At 42.3% G+C, this 26,702-nt stretch overlaps 1 protein-coding gene and 1 pseudogene across 1 annotated transcript; one reads left to right on the forward strand and one right to left on the reverse strand.

Moving 5' to 3' along the window:
* Positions 1-558: 558 nt before the first annotated feature.
* LOC130704111 (vascular endothelial growth factor receptor 1-like) lies at positions 559-7,551 on the reverse strand (annotated as a pseudogene).
* A 12,611-nt stretch (positions 7,552-20,162) lies between these two features.
* On the forward strand, positions 20,163-21,923 carry LOC132088224 (uncharacterized). Its single transcript, XM_059496561.1, has one exon. The coding sequence runs from the start codon at positions 20,163-20,165 to the stop codon at positions 21,921-21,923; it is 1,761 nt and encodes a 586-aa protein (XP_059352544.1).
* Positions 21,924-26,702: the final 4,779 nt, after the last annotated feature.

Here is a 26,702-nt window from a genome sequence, read left to right on the forward strand (position 1 = left end):
TGATGGCCGTTTAACGTTTCGAGCCTTGTCTCCTGGTAATGCAACCCATCTCCAATAACGTTCATCGTTCAATGTCCAGACCAGTAGAAAAAGCAAACAACACGGCAAAATAATCTTGAAGAAAGAATAACAGTGTAGATGAAACTTACATGAATCAAACTAAATATAAAATTAAAATGAGCAATAAACAAAACACAAAAAACTCACCTGATGATGAAACGTTCGTGTAAACTCCATCGCCTTCTTATCTGACTGAATGTGCTCTCGGTATTGTCACGGCTGACGGATGGCGGTTTCGATTCTTTCCGTCTCTCGTCGCGGTCCAGAAACTTTGCATGCTCTGAGGGTTCAGTGGCCGGAGCAAGCGATTCCACCGCCATCCACTTGACTGGCATCAAATCCTATGAAAATGCCTTTTCAACTAAAGAGTCAACGTCCATTTACGAAAAATTTAACGTGAATCTGATTCTTACTCGTCGAGCTGCTATAAATGACTAAAATAGAAAACGGCCTGAAGCCTAATTTGTATGCGGTGACTGGGTCTTATTTCATAACCGTCATAACTGACGAATGCTTACACGGAAGTGAATGGACAACACAAGGAAATTCAAGATCAATGGAATTCCATCATATGATTGCAAATGTCATTGTACAAAAGATTGGTGGCTTGCGAAAGAGCTGATAACCCGTGTGAATGAAATCATTGCAATCTGTGAAAGCAGTATCTTTGAACAGGTAAGGCCGTCTGTTGGCATCATAGATCTCGTCATGCCTTAGGACAGCACACGAGCGGATGTACTTTTTAGGACAGCACACGAGCGGATGTACTCTTCTGCCAACGGATCACTCGAATCCCATACGCGGATAAAACTGTTTTCTCTCCTGCGCAAAAACAATAACGAGTGCAGTTCATTCGACAAAATCAATGACTATGTCATCTGACTTACTCTAACAGACGTTGAATGACCTTGTTGTAGTTGTCTATCTTCTCCGAATGAATGTCGTACGTTGCGTATTCGTAAACTTTCTCGTGCAAATCCACGATCGGATACTGATGTAACCAAACCACAACGAGTGACGTTGGCCAAACGACCCAACTCGGGAGCCAATTTCGCGAATTTCTCTTCGAAAAGTCGACGATCGGGCCCATTTCTTTCCAGCATGTGATGAAGTACTATACCTACATAAAAACAACGATGACACTACCGAATGAAAGAGCAAACTCAGTGACCAGAAAACCAAAAAAAAACATTACCAATAAAAATATGAGGCAACCCAGTTGGGTGTGCCATTTCGCCGAGAAAATCATCGATGAGCGGTCGCCATTTATACGACAATCGCAGTCTGAGGGTCTTGCTCGTGATTTCCACCTCGTCGTGAAATTCAGGTACATTTTGAATGGGTTGCCTTATTTGATCGTAGTCTGGAATCAACTAATTCGCACAACGCTTTGTCGATATTGAGTGGACAGCTTGTCTGAATCGAATTCCATTGGCTTACCCTAACAAAGTTGTAAAACTGTTGGCGAATTCTCGAATCACCTACAAACATAAAGTGCAGCGAGCTGTTGTTGCTGTGACTCAATTCACCGGTCAATAACTTTTGATCGTGTAGCAAATCAAGGCACGAGACTAGGCGTTCTGTTGTGTACTCGACAAGTCGCCACGGTCGCCTCTGGTCAGACGTGAATCGATAATTGCCATCACTTTCTTTTTAAAAAAGATAATGACGCTGATCGAGAAGGTTCTCCTTGCAAACGGCCAACTCTTGCCCAGCTGAATCAATGCTGTTGTGCCTCTTTACCAAGAAATGCCGTGAAGATGAGCCGAGGAAGAACAAAAGACTGCTTATCTTGTATACTCGACCATTGGTAGGGTTGATTGTCGTTTCACATTTCGAGAGTTTTTACCTCGTCTTGGCGATGTGACCCACTTCCGCTGTCCATCGTTCGATGCCCAGAGTAGAAAAAGCAAACAACAAGCAAAGATGATGTTGAAGGCGGCCGTTGGCGTAATCGCACATTTTTGTTCCTCCATCGCTTCCACCGTTTTCATTTTTAACGTCTAACTGGAATTGTAGCAAAGGGATTATTTATTTGATGATTACATTTTGAAAAAGCGAGCATGTACAACGATGACAATGAGAAACTGTGTGGCCCAATAGAAACACATTTCGTTTTCGTATCCTGTTTACGTTTACGGGACGGAAGTCAAACGTTGAGTTGGCCGAGTTGTGTTACATTTCACACCTATTTGAGATATTGGGGCAGTCGTTATCACAGTGCGTAGTTGCCTGTCCATTTGCAAAACGCATTCGATTTCAACTGATCCAATTCATCCAATAAGGAGAAAGGAACCATATCTAGCTTTGGATTTTTTTCTTGATCGGCTTTGTATTTAAAAAAACAGTTGACAGTTGAAAACGGTCGAATGTAGTCGAACATGATGGAACAGTAATGAAAAAAGAATATATTAAGACATGCAGTGCAGGTCAATTAGAAAAAGAAATGATTAAATATTATTCAACAGAATGGGATGGCACAGTGAATTTGTTAACTACCTGTGGAGTAACAGGAAATGTGAATTTTAAAAGACCCATAAATTCAAACGAAATATTCGTTTAAACTCCAGCCTCTTCTGATCTGACTGAAAATACTCGCACTATTGCCACGACTGCCGGGCAACGATTTCGATTCTTTCAGCTTCTCGCCACAGACGGGCGATTTTACAAGCCCCAAGGGTTCAGTGGCCAGAGGATCAACTTTCGCTTGGTTGAAATTTTCATTCGTTTTACACAGATTGAAATAGTTGGCGCACACTGTCGATTCCATTTGGCCGCAAATGAGTTTTTGATGTGGCTGAAGGTCGGTCTCTCCTTCGGGTCCAATTTCCAGCAACCTGCCATTATTTCTCCGAGGTAATTGGGCGCAAAATCAGGTTTCTCCATTCGGTAGCCCTTCTCCAGTTGCTTTATAAGCTCGTGATTAGCTTCAATACCTGAAAAATTAAATAATTATAATGATAGAGAATTTGACTTTTTGCATTTTGGCATCATGGTACGGTAAAATAGGACCTACATGGATATGGCACTTTATCGAGCGTGAATAGTTCCCAGACGAAAATGCCAAAAGACCAAACGTCAGATTGACTTGAAAAAATGCGGTCCGTTAGCGATTCGATTGCCATCCACTTGACGGGCATTAATCCCTTATCGATGGTGATTCGTATCAAACGCAATTCCATTTCGTTGAGAAATAATGAAGTTTACCTGTCCCGATTGTTGGTCATTATCCTTGTAATACATTTTGCGGGACATGTCAAAATCGGCTATTTTAACTACCCCGTTGTTGACCAGCAAAACATTGAGAGCAGCCAAATCGCCATGAACGACCTTTGAATCGAAACAAAGCAAAAAAGAAGGTAGTTTGTTTGATGTGTACAATAGAGAATTATTTATTCACATACTTTTCTGCTAGCCAAATAATCCATGCCTCTCGCGATTTGGAAAGCCCATGGAATCAAATCGGCCGTGCAAACCGATGACTGATAGGCTTGAGTCTCGGGGTCTTCTTGGCAAACCCACAGGGGCTGTGACCGTTCGTCGTCCCCTTGTTCTATCAGTTCAACAACGAAAATAATCAAGTGAGAAATTATGGAACGGTAACGATAGAATTCACCTTCAGTAGCACTAGCTTCATTTGAGCGACTTGCCTCAGTCTCAGGAAATTCGTTTTCCAAATTTGCTGAATGTTGAGGTGTCATTTCGATTTGATCGAAATTCACAACCACGCAATCGTTCATCGATTCCATCGTCTTGCCTGATACGTCGCATCTCACCTGCATTTGCGCATCGGTCACGAGATTGCCGAACTCGCCCACTTGATTAATGAAAGTCTTGCGTTGTCCAACTAAACACATTTGCAAATTGCCAACCCGGCAGTACTCAACGATTACCAAAAGCTCTCCTGCAAAAATACCAATCAAATTTGACTTGTCTTTCCTTTACCAACAACTACAAGTACCTCTGATTATGCTTTTCGTGCAAGCTCCCAACAGATAAACGACATTCAAATGCGACCCCAGATGAATCATGATTTTCAATTCGTTTATCAGAGCTTTGAGGGCTGTGGCATTCGTTTGTGATCGCACCATTTCACTGCCACTGTTTTGACGGTTTCCTCAGAGTCTTTAAGACCAATAGCTAGAGCCTTGACCACCCGGCCAAAACATCCGGCGCCCAATTACACACCTTTTCATCAGCAATGCGACGTGATTGAAATCAGGTGAATGTGAACGCAATATAAAATAATTTATAACGAGTTTAAGTCGATGATGATCTCTTTCATTTCCTCTGAGCAGTGCTTCAGCACCAGGGAAAAATGTTTTCTTCTTTTATTTTAAAAATAATTAATTTACGCATGTTTGCTGTACACATTTTTGGAAGGTGGAAATTACCTTATCTTGGTAGAGTTTGCTACCTGTGACGAGCATAACGATGAGGATGACCACCGTAACGGCGACCGTGCTGGCTAAAGCAATGGATATCTGAGATTCGTCGGCGAATTTAACATCAAAATATTTGTAGCTATCGCCTACGCTGTTGCTCAATCGGCAAGCGTAACTACCGTTTTCACCTGTTGTTCCTTGTAGAATCAACACTGTCGAATTGAGCGTCGATAAAATCAATTGATCTTGCGCCATCATTTTGCCATCCTGTTCAACGAGCAGCAAATGCAATTGAGACTTTAAAAAATAAAAAAACAAATGGTTGTTTAATGCACGGACCTTGAGCCGTTGAAAAGTAGGCACAGGTAGAGGAGGGTGGGCGCAATTGGAACACGCGGCAATTGAAACAAAAATTCTACCACTTAAAGTACGTAAGAGATTTGGTTTAAAAAATTTGAACTAACGGGAATTAGGGTTCTACATTTTTAGAAAAAATTGGAGGCTTTAGAATTTAAAAGTTTTCGAATTATCCCAGAAAATTGTTTTTTGGCTATCCATTTGTTGTTTTTTTGCAGACAATTTTTTCGTTTTCACACTGAAAACGATGGAGAAAATCATTAAAAAAGGTCTCCAATCATTCGTCATTCATTAAGCTATAAGTTGATCACATTAATTTTTTTCTAGCTTAACTTTATCACCTATATGGTCGAGAAGACCCAATTGGAACACCTTGTTCCAATTGCGACCCTTCCGTATGCGCGTCTCCTTTACTGTAGTCTGGCAACGGTGTTCCCTACGCAGCGTATTAGCAGAGCTCTTTTTTCAATTATTGTTTATTTTGTGTTTTATTTCGTCTGCTGGGTGGCTGGCATTTATCGTCTGCCACAATGTTTTGTGCTTTTATTTACAACGTTGACGAAAGAAATTAAATTTTAAAAATTAAATTAAGGACATTAACAACAATTATGATGTAAGGCCGGACATGCAATATTCGATTATAAAAATTTGATCTCCATACTATTAACCGTTCTTTGGATTACTAACGGTGTTCAGAACCTAATTCAGAAAACTACTAAAATTAATTAAATAATATTTATTTACTATAGAAACTTATAAAACATCTTAAAAAATAAAGATTAAAATTCTCTATATTACTGTAAAAAATTCATCAAAATACGTATCCCAGATTCTGAGATATCGTCATTTCAGTTTTTTCGTAAAACCGGGAGCTCTCTTATGGGAAAACCCACGTTTCAACTGCCCAGACGCCCTGTTTCAATTGCCGAGTAGAATTGGCAATTGAAACAACTTGGGGTACCTCCGGTTTTTTACTCATAGCACACATTAAACTTTGCCGAACCCACCCAAAAAAAATACGGTTATGTAGCTGACATAACTGGCTACAAATCTATATATTTTTTACTTTACTTGGACGATTTTTGTAATCGTACGGAACAAAAATAAGTTTTGTGTTCCAACCACGCCCACCCTCCCCTACTCCATAACCGTCACACCTTAAACTCGTTTCGCGTCCAAGGACAGGCAAAACTGTTGCATTCTCCGGGTCGACTATAAAAGGTACTCGTGGCTCTGTCGTGCAAATCCATTTAGGAATAGAACACATTTGTAATTTTACGAGACGTACGTTTGATGGTGAACGAACACATTGGTGCCTTATCTGTAAATAATGCAGAGGTACCGCCGACTTCCCGTCCCTGGTATCGAAACTTTGTCGGGAATCGGTTAGTGATGTTCGTCATCATCAACAAACTCTTGTAATTGCGCAACGAATCTAATTCTCCTTGAGCCGTCATGTTCTGCGTTACTATGCCTGTCGATGATTGCGTCCAAGAATTTTAGCTGTGAACGGGGAATTTGCTGACCTCAGACGATCAACGTACCTACAGTGAAACCGGAAGACGGTGGCTCCTGTTCGTTGATTGGGATTAGTTCCTCAGTGCCGTTTATCGTTTGGTAATACGCCCATTACGGAGGAGTAGTGGCTAAATAAGATCGGCAGATCAAAGTGACGCTATTTCCTTCCAGCACTGTATCACTGCCATTTCTTGTCAGTTCAATTCCTATAAAGAGTGAAGTTAAGTGAATCAAAACGATGCGTTTGCTGTATTCAATGTTAAAAACACGGACCGTTCATGACGATATTGAAGGGTACTTTTGAAGTGGAATTGCCCAGTTTACCAAAGCATTCGTATCTGCCGTAGTCGTTTAGCGTCGCTTTGTCCAACGTCGATCCGCTCTGCACATCCAGAGTCCACTTCGGTCCCGATAACAAATCAATTTGTGTTTCTTCCTACATGAACATCCGACATTCGTCAATTCATTCGATCTTATTGCTCAAGTAATCTATAACAAACAAAAAGGCATAGTACCTTTGATAGTGGCTCAACGGTGAAAAAATTCACGCGTTTGAGTGAAACGCGCACGTCCGGATGAGTCGGCTTGCAGGGAATATCAGCTCTCTTTCCATTCGTGAAAGTGTATTTCACCACATCGTCACTGAGAAAAACGAGTTCTTTGCGATCTATTTAAAAAACGATATAACGTTAAAAAACAGTCACTTGTTCTTCGTTCAATTCATTATTCACCGTAGACGTAGATGTATTGTTGGACTCGAAGCAGGAAATTGAGGCAGAAAGCATTCATAGAATCCCGTGTCTTTTATCGTGGCCTTTTTCAATGTTAACATCGGTGAAACGCGGGTATCGTTTCGAGAGATTGGCTCACGTTCTATTCGTTCCATACGTTTGGCGGTCTGTTGCAATCCAATTTAAAAAACTCAACTAGACGGCATAGAACTACGTCAATGAAAATAAATTAGTCATACGTACCCCTGCAGATGAATATTTCGGTAATTTCCATTCGATATCTATCACATGGATAAACATGCAAGTGATTGTTATGTTGTCACCCACGTTCACGACTCGTTCGGGAACATTGGGTAACATAATCCCATTGTTTTTGTTTAATTCGTTGGCTTGGCCGTACGCGTTCGATATTAACACAACGACTGAAAATACTCGAAGCGCTGACATAACCCACGATAAAAATCCGTTAGTATTTAAACAACCTAGCAACAGCCCATTCACCGCCATCGCATTCACCGTTAAGTCAATCGAAATTCACTTCTTAAACGAACAGAGCAACTGCACGTAACAGTAGAAAAAAAAGCAAAGACAATCAATGAGAAACAGAGTTTCAGGTGAGATTGACTTCCAAACGTCAGCCAATGCCAACTAGATTTCTGATGACTGCTTAGCGTTCTTGTAAGGACACTGCCAGCTGAACGTAAGAAAACAAGCGTTACCACTTCCTCTTCCTTGCTCAGAAACCAAGGACGTTAAACGTCTGCGTCTTACGGCTCTCCTCTTTGGCCACTGTGCTGAATATGGAGACGTATGGTTGGACTTGCCTGCCGTTGGCCTGAAGATGTTAGGCACTTTATGGCGCGTTTGGCCAAAGTAAATTTTACACCTGAGGCTAGTTTGACTAAAAGCGTACCTAGGTCCCGTGTCAGGAGGGAGGGCCATCAAAATAGATTTGCTAAAAACAAACAAGTTTCTGAAATCTAAGCCGGACGCAACCAAGGCCAGACGAATGTACGATTCGATTTTTACATCTTTCAAAAAAACACGATTCAAATAGTTTTCCACATAGCATAGGTTATCTTTAACATTCATTTTATCATGCAACTTACTTATAGATCATTAACCTCAAGTGAAAGTAAATTTTAATAATATTCGGTAGGACAAACGGCTGTAGGATGCGAAACTGAAATAGCCCCGAGTTGTGTTAATCTCCAAACCGGCCTCAGTATCACGCTAGAAAAGGGGGAACCCACACACGCGGATTGACGTGATTTGTCAATGACAAACCACGAGAAAAACAAACGTTTGGAAACGTTGGCTTCATACAAGTACGAAATTAAGAAGGGCGAAAATGAAATGTGTGCTGCAACAAATAGTGGGCCACGAACGTTTTCGTATTCAAGTTGTCACTGAATAACCACATCTGAATAAATAGCTTTTCATTTTTGAATTCGGAACCCATTTGTAAACAATGAGGGAGTTTTCCAGTTTTTCCCCCATGATTGTTCAATCACACCGTCGTAGTAGATACAGTTACATAAACTGGTTTGCAGAATGACGATCCTATACATGACGTATATGGATTTTACATTCTGCTTTCCATTTACGCTTTTTTCTATCCCATTTCTTAGAAAATCTTTTCTCATATTTGCTTCTTAGAAGAGGACATGAACCCCAGGGCTTTTTTTCTATACGATAACCATTGAATTGAACGAATGTATGAAACGAGTCAAAAGGTATAGCTAAATGTATTGTTTTTGACTGCATCTCAGTCGCGATGACACAGTAACTGATACGATAGAAAGACAACGCATTTATACAAAAATGGTAATGATCGAGATTTAGTTGGCCTCTTTTTACAGACAACTACGTACCCTGACTGCTGGCCCAGCATATAGGTGATCCGGTAATAATAAAATCCAAGACTCCAATTCTAAACGTCTTGGTTGCCTATCTGCGTCTTTTGTTGTGACATGGCGTCGATATTAGTCCTATGAAAAAAAGCAGGACAATGAAATGTTGAAATTGAAGAAAATTTAATTTCGTATTTAATCGCAAGATTTTTTTAAACTTTTCTTCAGAGATTCGTCGCAAACTGATTCCGTTCCAGACTGGTTTCTTCGTTGGCATGTCGCAATCTGAACTCTTTCGGTTTAATTTCTCTTTAGAGCCCAGAGCTTTGGCTGGACCCAACGGTTCGTTGGCCGGAGTGCTCACGTTCTCTTGGTTCAACTTCTCGTACGATTCGCTCAAATTTAAATAGTGATCCCTGACGGTCGGCTCCATTTGAATGCTGATCTGCTGTTCGATGTGGCTGAAGGTTGGTCTCTCCTTCGGGTCTGATTTCCAACAGCCCGCCATAGTAGCCTACACGACGCAGACTAGTTACAGCTTTTAACCTTCGACTTTTTTAGGCACAGCAGAATGTATGGACATCTTTGTTCCAACGCACCCAAGGAATGTCTTGAATATGCCGATTACAATTTCGGTCAACATTTTCGAAAACCCATCCCATCATTTTTACCGCGTGAAATGATTCGTGACTACATTGTCGGTCGTGCTTGCTCAAGTACGTTGCAAAAATACGTCTGCTTCAACACCCGTACGAAACGGTAAGCTTGAGTTTTGGCGATGCCCAAATCCTAGCTTCATCCACCTTCCCCGTCGCTAGCTTGCAGATTTCAAGCTAGGGCTACGTTTAGGTTAGCTTGAGTTTTGGGGGTGGCGTCAGCGCCTTAAAATTAAACTTGCGCAAGCTATGAATTCACCAGCTTGCCCTTTAGTTTACGAAAATTAAGCTATTGGAGTAAGTGTAAGCTAGAAAAATGGGAGTTAGGAACATATATATTATTTAGCATAAGAAATGCTTATAAAACAAGCATTAGTTATGATAGGACTTTAATCGCAAATAATTTATTTTCTTCAAAAAAATAAGAAATCATACTTAAGTTTGAAAATAAAAAAATTTAGTAATTGGCTTAAATACTTTTGAGGGAACAAAAGTTTAACTTAATTTCGACTTTATCATTATGCTTTTAAAATTCTGTTTGTGATCTGTCGAAAAAACTTAAGTATAATTCAAGATTTCAATCGTATTCTTCGAGAATGGTAATCGCAATATGAATAGATTGGTATAGTGGATAGAACATCCGGCTGATGTGCGGGAGACCCGAGTTCGATCCCAGCCACAAACTTTTCTTTTTCGCTTTGCCTTATCTAGCCACGCTATGCTAAGCTAAGCTAAGCTAGCGATGCGCGGGCTAGGTTAGCTTGAATTTCCAAGCTTAAATCGTAAAAAATTTAAGCTTGGAATCGTTAGCTTCGGGGGGTTTGGAGCGGTCGCAATCTAAGCTAACTCAAGGTTTGGGTAAGCTTAACGTTTTGTACGGGCAGTGTTGTCAAACATGTATAGAATTCGATGCCGATCGAAAGCATTTTACTATTCGTTTCCACAAGTTACCTGAAGATGAAGATCGTGCCAGTGACATAAGGCTGTGGCGTGAAGGGGGAAAACAGCTCAGTGGACCTTCTGAAGGTATCGATTTTCATGTTGACTATGACAGACAACTGTTGGATGTTACTGATAACCCGGAAGGTAACCTGCTGACAGCTGCAGCCATGTTCAAGTTAGGTAGAGTTCACAAACAGAAAAATACACTGGAGTTCCGCGACAAACTGTTCACCTCGCCATTCACGGGAACGCCCGTCGTGGCCAATCCGCTTCGTTGGGATTGACGCGAAAGAAGACGATGTTCTTTAATATTGGCAAAATTGAACTAAAATGTGTAATTTTTCGCATTTTAGATGGATATGTACACATAAATCTTCAAATGTATTTTCGTGGTTACACTTGCGCACGATAGATGTCTTCTAATATTCAAATTTTTCTGTTTAGAGTCAGCGATGAAGAAGGTGGAAGTTTGAAAAAATACGAGACGAAATATCGTCACTGAAATGTTGCACATAACATCGAATTTAATCCCCATGTAAACATAATCAGGATTTTCAGTCAAGTCAGATGACGCCGAACCACAATTGCTGTAGAGAGGTGACGAAATGTCGTGCCACATATAAAATCACGAGCTCTAATGCTATTTAGACCATACATTTACGGAAACGCGTCGCTGCAATGATGGCGGAGTTACGGAAATGCGTAGCTGCAAAGATGGCGGAATTACTAGAATTTCATCGATCTCGTCTGGAGCGGCTTCACTAGCTGGCCCCATCAAGTAATCTAGATTTTGCCATAATGAAATCTGCTGCATTTATCACTGGTGATAGTAATAGAATAGATGTGGTGCAAAGCAGGACATGAACAGTACTTGAATGTTCTGACTGCCTGCCTTGCTTCTGTAGAACAAAAGGATCAATCCCAATGTGTACAAAAAGCTTAATTAAAAGAAAACACGAATTTACTTTACTTTCTGCGTTCATTCCGCTCTTCCAGATGCTGTCATTCTCGAAATCTTTTGGTACTTCGCTTCCTGTATCAAAATTGCGTCTTGTTACTGTACGCTACCCCTGTAATAGTTTCACTTGTGATGCATCCAGCCACGGACAACAACAAAGTGTTGGATCAGCTAATAGTTAGTCACTAGTCGTACACCATTGTATTCTCAGCTACGTTCGTTTCGAAGGCGGGGTCTTGATAAATGTAATAGCGCACAAACTGCAAAAATGAAAAAAACAACTGCATTGCATAGAAATAACATCATTTCAATAACATAATGACCGTTCTCGGTGTGGGATAGAGGCAGTGGTACTCCACGTCATAAGTACCTAGAGGGTTCGACAGACCTACCCTTACAGAAAATGGGAAAACATCCCACGTCAAAGCTACCCCGAAATATGTACCCAATAAGAACTTAGTAAACGCTCCCGTCACAACTACCCCTTTAAAAATTTATTTTTTAAAAGCCGTCTTATCTACCCATTTGTTTGACTTAGACCAACAAGCCTACCCCTTCGCTGAACACTGATCGACATACCTACCTCTCCGATTAATACAGTCCGACACACCTACCCCTTGGATTAATACAGTCCGACATACCTACCCTTTCGATTAATACAGTCCGACATTTCTACTCCTTCACTGGAAATTGATCGACACACCTACCCCTGCGGTTGATACACTCCGACTCACCTACCCCTGTGGTTAATACACGCCGACACACCTACCCCTTCTGTAAAAACAGTCCGACACTCCTACCCCTTCGTCCTAAATATCCGACTTACCTACCCCTTCGTTTAATAGAGTCCCACGTACCTACCTGTGACGGATGCGGCGTACCGAACAGCAAGAAGCGGCTTCCCCCCTCTCCATGCTGACCCAGACGAGGAGTAATGGAAACTTACTCACCTAATGTCTAGACTAGTCCATTAATTGTCTACCTAGCAGATAGTCTACCCGTCTCATTACTACTCCGTCAATCTTTTCAAAGTCAAATACAATTACATTCAAAGTTTACCTACAGTCAAAACAATTCAATTCACGAGAATCGAGATAGACCCGAACTAGTCCTAGTCTACTTGATTAGTGACATTAAAACTTGGTGCATCGACCGGGAAATTCTCTAATCGTACGCGTGAATCCAGTGTGACCGAAGGTATCCATTTAAATCCGTGGCATCCGTTAACTTGGAAGAGAATTCTTAATTGTAGTAATCGTTAAAAACAATTCTATCGCCTGACAATCAAACTGAGACGTTAAAAGTGAAGTGTTAGCCGAAATCGACGTCATAGTGTGCTAGTAAGTCACAGTCTTGCCCAAACGTATCCGCCTATATCTATGACATCCGTCAGTCCAGGCGTATACTTTTAGCTCAAGACAACCGTTAACACTATTCACGTCACGTTGCTATCATTTTCAACCGTTTAAAGTGCACGCGTACTAAAGTTACATCTTGGCTAGTACGTGAGTACCGCGTGTTTAGGCGCATCCGTTATTATCCGTCACATCCGCCCATTCACCACGCCGTACTACAGCCAAGCTCAACGTGACATTACTCTTTCGTGAAACTCTTCTTGTGAGTGTGCTGAGTCGTATCGTAAAGCAACCAGCAATGGCCACAGCACTCGAAAATGAACATGATCGGTACAGCGTGGATTCTGATTCCGATGACACTGTCATTAGCCGTCGAAAGGACATCGCCGTGTCAGATGAAGATTTTGTTCAAGATGCAGAATCCGACCAGGCCGGTGTCAACATCAGTTTCTTGAAGAGAGCCCGAAGTACCGAAAAAAGACGTTGTACAAATATTCTGAAAAAAAGCCGTATATTGATGGAGCAAGGCGCTTGTGCTACCTCGATTCATTCCCACCGTGAACTAATAATGGATCTTTCCGAAGCATGCCTGAAAGCCCACAAAAGATATCTAGCTGCTCCGAATTACGTGCCCCCGAAGAATGATGACGACGTCACCTCCATGGAAAAAATAGAAGAAGAATGCACATCCGTCCTCCAAGACATCGACCGATTCATCGCCAAAGCCATCAACGCCGTCAAGCCTTAGCTAAGGCAAGGCAATCTGAATCACCGCGTAGTAGCGTTATCAATGAATCGATGGCACAACAAGCAGCTGCCGCCATTGAACTTCCAGTAGAGCTAGAAAACCCCCCCAGAAAGCATCAACGTGGCAAGCAGTATTTCTTACACAACCGTGAAGTCTTCTGGATCTCGTCTGGATCTGCGGAAGCGGCTGCAGGAAGAAGAAGAAAAAGGTCGTAAGCTCGAAGAAGTGTTGCTCCTTGAAAAGCAGAAGTCCAACGAACACGCTCAGCAGTTACATGAGTCTAATGTGAAATTGCGCAACCTAACTCTCGAATTAGAAAAGGATCGCCGTCTCCGTGACACCGCCAACATCACGCAACGTCGTCAGCTCGAACAAGAACAGAAAAGTCTACGCGAGCAATATGAAGCTATCATAACTGAAATGGATGACCGGCTAAAGAGGTTAGAAGAGCGCAATCAACCCGCGAAAGAAAAGGTCGAGTGGAAGTTGAGTTCAATGCCGTGGCAAAATGGACAAGAATATTGCACGTTGGGAACCCGTCCAAAGCAGCCTCAAGGAGCCTCTTTATTCAGCAGCAACATGTGGGGACCATTGAATGGCCATACAAACAATAGCCCAAACGTCGCACCTGGCAAACCTAATGAACCTTTAAGGCCTTATACGAGCCTGTAGCTAAGTCCTGTGGAAAACAACATCGTCTGCGACCGTGCGCGTACATCAATATTCCGTAAGCCAAAAATCGACTGTGAGCCCTTCGATGGAAACCCGTTGAAATGGCCTGACTTTGCAGCCATGTTTCGTGATATGGTCGAAGGGGATCCAAATTGTACACCTACCCAGAAAATGGCCATTTTCCGCCATTGTGTAACACGTCGAATCCGAGATAGTCTAGGAGACTGTCTCAACAACCATGCATTATATGAAGAAGCTCTCAAGCAGCTTGAGCAAACGTATGGACATCTGCATCTCGTATCCAGAGCATACATCCGCACAATATTAAGCTTGGCCGTGATAAGACACTCCCGTGACTATCAGACGCTGTTGAAATTCAGTACTACGTTGCATGGAGCAGTAGCCTCGCTTCGAAATCTCGGCTATGAAATTGAACTACGATCCAGTGGTTTACTGGAAACTTGTCGACAAACTACTCGACGATCTGAAGAGCAAGTGGAGAAAGAAGATAGTGAAAGCCTACCCAAATTCACTTTCATTGGATGACTTCGACAAATGGCTCCAGAACATCGTGAAGGCAGAAATGCTAACTAAACATACTCTACTTGCAACACACACACCCGAGCGCAAACCAGCCAACGCATCACATCGGCCTAAGCAACAGTCTCGCCCTGGAGTATACAGCACGTCACAGCCTGTTCCCATTTACAGCGTACCCCATTGTTGAAAACAAAGTAGAGATGCATTCTTTAGACATGCACTCGTTACGTTATTATTTCCTAGAGCTTAGGTATTAATGCATTATCTTTAATATAATTATATATTACCCACGCCACAACTTACCACTTGCTGTAAAGATTATATTAAGAGAAGTGAGAGATGAGAAGCTCGTGTCAAAAATGACTCAAGCAGACAACATAAAAAGGCACCGAGGCTAAACAGCATCCCGTTGCTCATGCGCAATATTCGTAAAGTAAAATAAGAAGATAATATAAGGGTTTGTCATATTTATTTAATATCAACACTCTCCCTCAAACCCTTATTGATCTAATCAGACAGCTTCCCTACACCGATCCTGCTCCTCATCTTACTGAAGGCTGGTGCTGTTAGTGGCTTAGTAAATATATCAGCAAGTTGGTCTTTGTTTGTTGCTATATTGCAATATTGTTTGCTGCTTGTTCCTTAATCCAGTGCCATCTTAGTTGAATACGTTTAGTTCGCTGATGAAATTCAGCATTGTAAACTAGCCGGACAGCCGCTTGGTTGTCACAATATAGTGGCACCTTCTTTTGTTCCTCACCAGTGAAGTCTTGCAGTAGGTAACTTAGCCAGACAGCAGTTTTTGCGGCTTCACAAGTAGATATATATTCTGCTTCAGTTGTCGAGAGGGCTGTACAAGTTTGTTTCTTGCTGGACCACGATACTGGGCCACCGTGGAAAAAGAAAATGCTTCCAGAGGTCGATTTACGGTCGTTGATATCTCCAGCAAAATCAGCATCCGAATATCCAACCAGTCCGCTTCTGTCTCCGCCGACCCAAATGCCATAGTCTTTCGTTCCGTTGAGATATCCGGCTATGTGGACTACTGCTTGCCAGTGCTCAGCTTTGGGGTTTTGACAATACCTTGCAACTTGGCCAACAGCGTATGCAAGATCTGGGCGCGTTTGCAGAGCCAAATAGAGAAGAGCGCCAACTGGTTCCCGGTAGTGCTCAATTTTCTCTCCCTCGCTCTTCGACTTCAGGCAGGAGCTGAGACGCACGTTTGGGTCTGCGGGAACAGCTTTTGGCTTTACATTCTGCCATCCAAATCTTGCTACCAGTTTGTCAACTACATGCGGTTGTGACATAAAGATTCTTTTCTTCTGGCGATCACGCTTGATGTTGATGCCGATAAATCGCGTAGGGGGTAGCGAATGGATCTGAAATTCCTCCCCAAGGTGTGTTCTGATATCAATTAGAACCTGCATTTTGTTACTTCCAAAAATAGCATCGTCCACATGAATTACACCAAAAGTGGTCTCATCCTTTGTCCTTCGAACGTAAACACACCTATCCGCGGTGCTGTTTTTCAATCCGAATTTAAGCAGAACATCGTCGAATTTTTTGAACCACAGTCGAGGCGCTTGCTTTAGGCCATACAATGATTTGTTTAGCTTGCAAACAAAATTTTCTTTTCCGGGAACTACAAAACCCTCTGGTTGTCTCATGTAGATATGCTTGTCTAGTTTTGCGTATAAGAATGCTGTCTTAATATCAAACTGGATCAATTCGAGATCCAGCGATGCGATTTCGGCCAGTGTAGCTTTCACTGCCTCACTATGTGGAACTGGGGCAAAAGTTTCATCGTAATCGATGCCGTATCTTTGTCTTGATCCAATTGCAACAAGTCTGCCTTTGTACACTTCAGGTACTCCTTCATACGCTGGTTTTTAGTTTTCCAATCATTTTGCAGTTGATAGTTGTGCATCCTTCCGGAAGAAGCACGAGTTCCCATGTCTGGTTTTCCATCAGTGAGTTATACTCCTTTCTGTATGCTTCCATCCATTTATCGGATTCTGGAGAGGCTCGGGCTTCTTGATAGCTTTGTGGTTCAAAGGCTTCAGTAAACAATGCTGACGCATGCTTCTTTATGAACGATTCCGTTATTTGGATAAATGATACGATCCGATAAAAAAGAGAGAAAAAAAATTAGTCTATTGCCCGATTTGTTTTGCTTTGAAAGAGTTGTATTCTAAAGAACAAAGCAATAGAGAAAAATTATTATTGTACCAATGAGTCCTATTTTTGCAAGAGGTCTTCCTAGAGACTGTCGGTATTCATTGTATCTTGCGTTGTATTGTTTTGGACGAGAGGATCTGCGGGTTAGCTGGATTGGTTGCTCTACCCGTTGGGCTGGAATGTCATTTCCTTCAGCGAAGACGAACTCATTCATATCAACAAGTGGGTCATTTTGTTCGGCTATTGGATGTTGGTTATCGTTTTCCTGTTCTACTTCCAGTTGTGGATCAAAATGCAGTTCTTGATTCTCATTATTTGTTTCATCTTCTCCCTTTTCAATTGGTTGGACCGGATCATGAATCGACTCCCTGTCATGATCCTGGACGTTCGCCGAAGCCATGTCTTCAGCTTCCAATGTCGGCTCAGTTAATTCCTGAACCGGCTCTAGCTAACCGGTAAAAGAATTTGCAAAAAAATAAAGACAAGAAATTAGTCAAATACCAGAAAGGCAAAAATTCTTTACCAGGCCAAGAATCTCTGTTGTGAGAAGGATTGGGTCAAAAAGACTACTTTCGTTTTGTTCCGATTCGTCACTGAAGTCATTGATCAGCAAATATTCGTTAAATATGACGTCACGACTCGAGAAGAATTTCCTAGACACTGGTTCCCATAAGATCCAGCCCTTTGTTTCTTCGCCATAGCCTACTAACCAACATGGTACTGCCTTGGAATCCAGTTTCTTAAACAGTCAGGGATATGCGCATAGGCAGCCTATCACCCGTAGATTCTCGATATTAGGTTTTCTTTTGTAGAATAGTTCGAATGGAGTATTGGTAGATGAACCCGAGAGTGTGCGATTCAAGACATAGATAGAACTACGCAGGAATTCACCCCAATTCACCCCAGGATTATTTTTGCGCATATAGAGTGTGCTGCGTGTTGACTCCATGGCTGTGCGATTCATTCGCTCACTCACTCCATTTTGCTGTGGAGTATAGCGATTAGAAGTTTGATGAATGATGCCACGTCCCTCTCGCCAGCTTTCGTTCTTCTTATACTCCACACCTTGGTCTGTTCTTAGAAAATTTACTTTCTTTCCCGTAGTTGTTTCTAGAAATGCTACAAATTTGACAAAGTTGTCGTCGGCTTCTGCTTTGCTCTTCATGAGGTAGACCTTAGTCCAACCACTGAAATCGTCTTTAAATAATACGAAGCAGGTCTCTCCACTCGGTGTTGAGGTGTTGACAAAACCGACATCAGAGTGAATGATTTCACCGACTTCTTTGGTTCTGATACGGCCTGTCGGAAATGGAGATCTATGCATTTTTCCAAAGATGCATCCTTCACACAGGTCGTGTTCCATGTTTTCCTTTTTGAGCGATAAACCCTCAACAGAGTTACTTGATATCATCTTTAGAATCATTTTGTTGCCTAAATGGGCTAGTCTTTGATGCCAGAGTGTCAGTGAGTTTTGAGTATTGGCAACAGTAGCTGTAGATATTTCTTGGTTCATATGTTTGGCAAAAATCTTCATGTGGTATAGGGACTTGCCTAGCCTTTGACCCACCATAATCTCTTCATTCTTTATTTTGAAGGAAACTTCGTTGTCGCTGAAATGTGCTGTGATGCCAGTTTCGGTAGCGGCACCAATGGAAAATAAATTTGTACCAAGTCCAGGAACAAAGAGTACATTTGTTAGTTCTCCTTCTTTTCTCTCGCCACTTACAATGGAGTACACTTCAATCTTTACGACACCAAGTACTGACAACTGGGCTGATCCTATACCATTAACATGCCATGTCCCTTGGAGAATATCTTTGAAATCTGTAAAACAATTTCTTTGTTCGGTCATGTGGTGTGTTGCTCCGGAATCAGCGTACCAGTCGGTTGGTTTTCTTGCTACAAAACAGAAGGAAGACAAGGCAGAGAATCCGTTGTTATTGTTGTTAAAGTTACAGTTGCTGTCGAATTTGTTCCGTCGTGAGGCTCTTTCTTCTTCATTTCTTCCCTTGTTTCTGCACGTGAAAGCCTTATGTCCAGGTTGGTTGCATGCCCAGCAATAGACTTTGTCAAAGCTAGGGCCTCTGTGAAAACCTCTTCCACGAAAACTGTGAGCACTGCCATGATATCCAGAATAACCTCCTCGATATCCTGATGAGATTCCTCGATTACCTCGTAAGCCAGGATAGCCTCCTCTAACACTGTGATAATTTCTACTTGCTGAATATGCCATCCCAGAGTTACAGTCAGCTGGCTGCTGTTGTTTGTTGTTTGGGTGAGATGCAAAAAAGGCAATATCAGCTGGATTTTGGCTGCTTGTCCTGCTTTTCATTCTTGTTTCCTCGAGTATTAGGCGTGACGTAAGACTGGAAATGGAGCGCTCAGGCAAAGGGACACTTTCCCATGCCGAAATAAAGTTGTAATAACTTGGTGGCAATGTTTGTAAAATCCTTTCCATCAGTTATTGTTCGGAGACGGGAGCCTCAACACTTTTAAGTTCTTCTGCCATCTGCCTCATTCTGTTGACATGAGATGATATCGTATGTTCCGGGTCCATAATGTACTGAAAAAAATTTTGCTGTGAGTTGACTGGTATTAGCAACTGCTACTTGTGCATATTCTTGAGCTAATCTGTTCCACATTTCAGCTGACGTGGACGATCCTTCAATTGATGTTTGATACGATGGTTCGATGTTGTAGTAAATTATTGAACAGGCGTCCACATCTCTTTCAATCCATGTGTCAATAGCATCTTGATTTGTTACTCCATTTTCATTGTTTCTTGTCTGCATTAAGATAGCAAAAAAAAAACAGATTTTGTTATTTTTATCCTGTCCAACACTCAGCAAGATAAATTTCAGGTTCACAAATTAAACCAAAAATAACTTGATTTTAGAGAACATCATGGGAATATTAATTACTTAACATCCCGAAATCAATAGTGTTATACTCTTCACCTTAGGGGTGGAATCCAGCAGAATAGCATCATAATAACTCTAGTCACTTAGTAAGTGAAGATCAATCCTTTTTAATAGTAAAAAAAATTACGTTTCAAAGTTTCATGTGGCCTTCTCATCACCATGTTGGTGGAATCCATTAAAATAATTTGAGGAACTAAATCACTGGGGTGAATTACGCAATATTCGTAAAGTAAAATAAGAAGATAATATAAGGGTTTGTCATATTTATTTAATATCAACACCCATGCCATGAAAACTATTGAGCATCCGGAAATTCAACACCGTGAAACCTCTAACGATCTACAACGTTCATGTCCTCTGTGCAGCAAGAACCATCATATGGAGAAATGCGAAGAGTTTGTCCAGCTGTCGATGGACAAAAGAGTTGAGGTGATACGCACTCTGAGGTGTTGTCTAAAATGTCTTGGACGCGGCCATAAAAGTCGGGAATGCTACAAGAAGCGAAGATGCACTGAAAACGGCGGTAACAAAAGTCACCAAACTCTCCTGCACGGTGCTCCAAAGATCTTCTTGACAGTACCATCCACAAACGGGCCGGAAAAAGGTCCTTCCATTCCCGTCGCTAGTGTTGGCACCACGAGCATCGAAGAATTCGACCAACATGTGCTTCTCGCTGTCGTTCCAGTAAAAATCTCCAATGGTAACAAAATAGCTACTACTTATGCCCTTATCGACAACGGCGCTGAAACAACTCTCATCACGAACACGGTTGCTGAAATTTTGGGACTTGAAGGAAGTAGCGGTTCGTTCTGCATCGGCACATTCCACGGTGAAGACCCATCCATTCCATCAAAGAAAGTGTCGTTCAACTTATCTTCCGAAGATGGCGCATCTACGTTCACCGTGAGGTCAGCTTATGTCCTTCCAGCTAAACGTTTATCACGGCACAAGTTCGACTGGCCACTGCTGAAGGCGAAATGGCAACATCTGTCTTATTTGAATTTGCCATCGATGGATTTATCACAAGTTGCCGTCCTTATTGGTCGCAACGTACGCGGCGCACACACTATCATCGAAGAGCGGATTGCACCAGACTCAGATGGACCCGACGCAGTGCTCACTTCATTTGGATGGTGTGTTGCAGGACCTATTCCAACATCAAGATCTTCCTCGGGACTTCCTCGTGTTAATCTCATCCATACTGTATCAGCTGAATGTGAACTACGCAACAACATTGCTCGTCTTTGGGAAGACGACAAATCAAGTATCACGAGTCCTTGCAAGGAATGCCTCAGCGATACCGATCAGTACGCGTTAAACATTCTGAAGTCCACGATCCGCCATACAGGAGAACGTTATGAAGTTGGATTGAAATGGAAGAACAACGACATTACGTTACCCAACAATTACGCAGTCGTGAGTCGTCAATTCCAAATGTTAGAAGCTCGTTTTAAGCGTGATCCATGGTATGCTGAAAAGTACCGCCAAGGCATGGAAGACTACATCTCGTCAGGATACGCCAAACCCGTACCAGCAAGTGAAATCGGTACACCAGGAAGTACTTGGCACATCCCACATCACGGCGTCATCTCACCCCGAAAGCCCGACAAAGTACGAATCGTGTTCAACTGTTCAGCAACGTTCAAAGGAAAATCGTTAAACAATTCGCTGCTCAAAGGACCGGATCTGTTAGCAAGTCTGGTTGGTGTTTTGCTGCGTTTTAGACACTTCAAGTTTGCCGTCGCTGCCGACATCAGAGCCATGTATCACCAAGGTGCCGTACCAGACCTAGACCAGGAGGCTTTGCGTTTCTTTTACCGAAAACCTGGATCCACCGAACCTGTCCAAGTAAACAAAATGACCCGTCACGTGTTCGGTGCTGCTTCATCCCCCACGACGTGCATCTTTGCCATCCACCGTACTGCAGAAGATTTTCAAGAAAAGTATCCGGATGTAGTGCACATACTAAAAGAAAACACTTATGTCGACAGCGTGCTACACTCTGTCGACAACGGATTAGTTACGAGCAACCACATTGTCCAAGTCTAACGCCTATGTGAACTTGGGGGGATTTAACAGAGGCAAATCATGTCCAACTCTCGTACCATCCTTGCTCAACAAGATCAAACAGCGCTGTCCGTACCACTGAATTTAAATTTCGACCAACTACCAACTGAAGGAACGCTTGGACTATTGCTGAATTGGGAAACCGATGCCTTTGAATTTAAAGTATCGGTAGATTCTCAACTCACAACCATGCGGGAAGTGTAAAAGGTATCCGCGTCCGTTCATGATCCGCTGGGATTCTTGAGTCCCGTTCTCCTCCCAGCAAGAGTTATCCTACAAGACTGTTGGCGAGCGCAAATTCATTGGGGTGACCCTCTACCCCTCAGCCTAGAAAAACGATGGAAAAATTGGCACTCCAGCCTACAACACTTACATCTTCAAATTCCACGAAGTTTACGAGCCGAAGCATCACCTCTATCCGTTTCCTTGCATGTGTTCTCCGATGCGTATGAACTAGGATTCGGAGCAGCTGTCTACTATCGAGCGGTTAATCCAAACGGGAAGTTCAGCGTACGTCTCGTAATCGGTAAGGCTAGAGTGGCTCCAGTTCGACAAATTTCCATCCCACGGCTAGAACTGAAAGGTGCGGTGTTAGGCCTACAGCTGTCTTTAACCGTTGTGCACGAGCTCCGACTGGGCAAGGAAACCGACGTAACATTTTGGACCGATTCTACGACTGTTTGCGATGGATCTACGCCAAGAGCTGTCGTTTCCACACATTTGTAGCCCACCGGATAACCGAAATTCTAGAATCGTCAAACGCAACTCAGTGGCGAGACATACCAGGGGAGCTAAACCCCGCTGATGACGCATCCCGTGGTATTCGCATCGAGTCTTTAACCCATAACCACCGTTGGTTTGCTGGAACACCGTTCCTACGTCATCACCCGTGCAGTTGGCCGCTAACCGAAGGATTTGAGGAACCTACTGAAAACGATCCCGAAATTGCACCCACAAAATGGGCCGGCGTAATACGTTCACCAGCAACCAGCCCATTGTTCAACTACGCGAAAGGTGCTTCTTCGTGGGATCGATATCTGCGGGTAATCGGGTGGCTTGTCCGTTTCGTAAGAATGTACTGTAAGCATCCAGTATAGCAACCTAGCCCCAGATACCTCAGTGCATCCGACCTCCTAGACGCAAAACTAGTAGCCTTACGCCTTGATCAGCAAGCTTTCTTCAAATTGGAAATCAACGAGTTAACGAGCGGAAAAGGCATCCCATCGTTATCGAAATTAAATCAGCTCACACCACGCATCGACGAGACTCTTTTTGGCGCTTCGCGAATCGTCGAGGTTGCCCGTCCACCGTGTACAGTGACAACGGCACCAACCTAACCGCAGATGAACGAGAACTACGAGACGTCATGAAACATTTGGATTCATCTTCTTTTGCCGAACGTTTCGCTCGAAAATCCATCCATTGGATATTCAACCCACCCCCTGCTCCACATTTTGGTGGCAGCTGGGAACGACTCATTCAATCAGGCAAATCGGCATTACGGTCTGTTTGAAATGATCAAACATTAACCGACGAGACACTCTCATCAGCCCCTGTAGCAGTTGAAAACATGCTAAACGGACGGCCTCTTACCCACTTCGCTGTCGACCCTCGTGAACCAGAGCCGCTCACCCCAAATCATTTTCTTTTCGGCCGAGCCAACGAATATATTCCTGAGTTAATTGAGCGACGCAAGTGGCTCAAGGATCGGTGAAACCTAGCAATTGGCCATTTAGTGTTAATTGTAGATCACAATTCACGACGTGGCGACTGGCCAACCGGTCGAGTAATCAAAATCTTCCGTGGCAGCGATGGTATAGTCCGCTCTGCTCGTGTGCGTAAGAAAGCCGGTGAACTAGAACGCCCTACTACTAAATTATGCTTGTTGGAAATCGCCTCCAACGAAGGTGTTTTATCCGATATTGGGCCGGCTATGTGACGGATGCGGCATACCGAACAGCAAGAAGCGGCTTCCCTCCTCTCTATCCTGACCCAGACGAGGAGTAATGGAAACTTACTCACCTAATGTCTAGATTAGTCCATTAATTGTCTACCTAGCAGATAGTCTACCCGTTTCATGACTACTCCGTCAATCTCTTCAAAGTAAAAATACAATTACATTTAAAGTTTACCTGCAGTCAAAACAATTCAATTCACGAGAATCGAGAGATACCCGAACTGGTCCTAGTCTACTTTATTAGTGACACTACCCGTTTGTTACAGAACTTTTTAAAAATGTTTTTAGACTGGTTTCAGTCTACCTCTGATAAGCAGCATCCATTTTTAATCATCATCTTGTTCGTAAGATAAGATGAGGAAACAAGATAATTCCGCTTACCCTTTTGTTTTCATTATTTGATCAGCTTTAATATTTTTATAATATTATAAAGTAGATTACAAAATATTCAATGAAGATTTTCCCTGCCTAGTTTCTATTCTGGCCACCGTCTCCAAACGACCCAATTTTTCTGTTTCTATACATACCATATTACCCCGTTTCCATAAATAAGTTGAAGTCTAAGACTCTAAGCGGAACTGGGAAATCTGATAGAAAGGATTGTTTTGTTTTGTATATTATGTGAATTAAACTTAGTAAAAACCTATACGAGACAGAAGAGGCAAAGAAGGTGGAGGAGGTGGTGGAGACTCCTCTTGTCGAATGTTTGTTTCCCTTTCCTGGCATTGCTAAGACTTCTTTTATTCCTTTCTGAATGTGTTGTCGAAATGTCTTCCATCTCTAAAGCCGATTTGCATTATGCTTTCTTCTTGGCAATATCAGAAACGACGAATTACATTGAAAAGTCAATAATGAATGACCAACCATGAAATGAGTACTGTTGCAACCCATGGGTCGTCATTGCTTTCCAAAATAAGAAAATTCTCGGCCATATAGTCGGACCAGAGTTATCCGTTGTCGAGAGTTTCGCAATCCAGTTTGCTACCTAGTAACCTGCTCTTCAACGGAAACCACTTACGAAGTTCCTAGTCTGTACGATGTCGCATGCTGATGTGTTATTAAGTGTTCCGCACAATTTATTTCGATTTCATCGATTATTAAGCACACGTTGCTTTTACCCTATTTATTTGCGGAATCCTATACCCTATTATTACCGTATCCAAATCATTGTGCGCAGCACATTCCACAGGGTAGAGCGTAAAACTGACAACATATCGTGTTAATTTTTGAATTTGAATGCAAGGCTTTAGGTTAATTAAAAAAATATCATATCATTTGGCATAAGAACATCGATAACTTTTTGTGATATATCGGTAACGTAACATTCAAGGCATACACCGATAATCAACATCACTACAGAAGAACTAAAATTGTTTTTCGTGACATCGCATGCTCATATCATAGATAAAGACACCTGGTTCGTGGTGTGCTATGCTTTTAGCCCTATTCCCTCCTGTCACAGAAAAAGCAAAATCCTTACTCCGATTGTTGTGCCTCTTCGCGGGCAAAATGAAAAACTACATGGTAAGGACGAAAATTGAATGAGTTCCGCGTGGCGTTTGGTGGTTACTGGCAGTGATCGCCCGAATCAATTTTTATTCCAATCAATTTTGCTTGATTCTTACGATTTTTTGTTTTCCCCAGAATTTGGTTTGATTTTTTAATTCTGATTGTATGTTTCTTTACGATCCGAGGTATGTCGTGGAATCTGCACTTTCGATGGTTTGGTGCATCGGCAACCTTAGGGTCGACGTGGGAACAGGATTATTCCTTTCAGGACTCCAGTGATGACAGGTGGATTATTTACAATTGGCAGAGATTATTTTTGAAAAGATTGGAACATACGACGACAAGATGGATATTTGGGATGGTGAGAACCTTAAAATGTCTTTATGAATTTGGCAGTGTGGTGGTTGATCGGGAGCTCTTCTCATTTTAAGAATGGACTTGAAGAGTCTGAGATTGACTGCGAGAGAATGTGTATCAATTTCTTCTGATAAAGTCGTGGGACCGTTGATCAAGACGCTGTGGTGCGATTCACGCGGTTTATATAGCAACCGAACAAAGGTGTAGGTAGGGTAAAGGTGGCAGTCAAGAATGAAAACAACAGAAGGTAGTGAACGCGTAACAATCACCTAGCGCTCGATAAGAGAAATAATAACAAGGTTTTAGTTCTTCGCCGGAACATCCTTCCCGGAATGCTAATAGTTCTCTGCTGAGTGGGAGCTCTGTCAGGTCAGCGCTAGTGCCTACGCTTGTAGGTTCTAATATCTTCAAGAAACTTGCGGAATTGGAAATCCAACGTTGGAGGTGCATATCTCCCTTTGCCAGAGTTTCTTTGACACCTACAGCTTCGTTGATGGCTTCCTCTAGTGATGTAGCGGAGCTAAGGTAGTCATCTACATACAGTATCTTCCAAAAAAATCCGACTACCCCCCTTAAAAAAAAAAATGCCCCCTATCAACACTTAGTTAAGTTACTTAGTACTTTAGGTGGGTTATGCTAGGATATGGGAAAACGCGGAAAAAACTATACTAGACGTTTCTATGGAAACCAGACATGAATTAGCTCGCGTCCTTACATCGCTAAGGGGTAAGGCAAATTATCTGTACAAATAGAGTAGTTACAAATTATTTGTAGTAGGCTACGAGAGACTGACTTCGGGATGGGAAAAACTCGTCTCTATGGTTACTAATTTTATGAATCGTGGCATACGCGCCTTTTTAAAAATCTTTGTTCTTATGTTCTTATGCATTAAATTGCTATAAAAACGGGGGTTTGATTATAAAACTGATTCAGTTCTT

This window comes from Daphnia carinata, chromosome 8, assembly GCF_022539665.2.
Source record: "Daphnia carinata strain CSIRO-1 chromosome 8, CSIRO_AGI_Dcar_HiC_V3, whole genome shotgun sequence".
NCBI lineage: Eukaryota > Metazoa > Arthropoda > Branchiopoda > Diplostraca > Daphniidae > Daphnia > Daphnia carinata.

What these genes read in the sequence shown, in the direction of transcription:
- LOC132088224 (XM_059496561.1), top strand. Translation starts at nt 20,163, where the DNA reads ATGAAAACTATTGAGCATCCGGAAATTCAACACCGTGAAACCTCTAAC.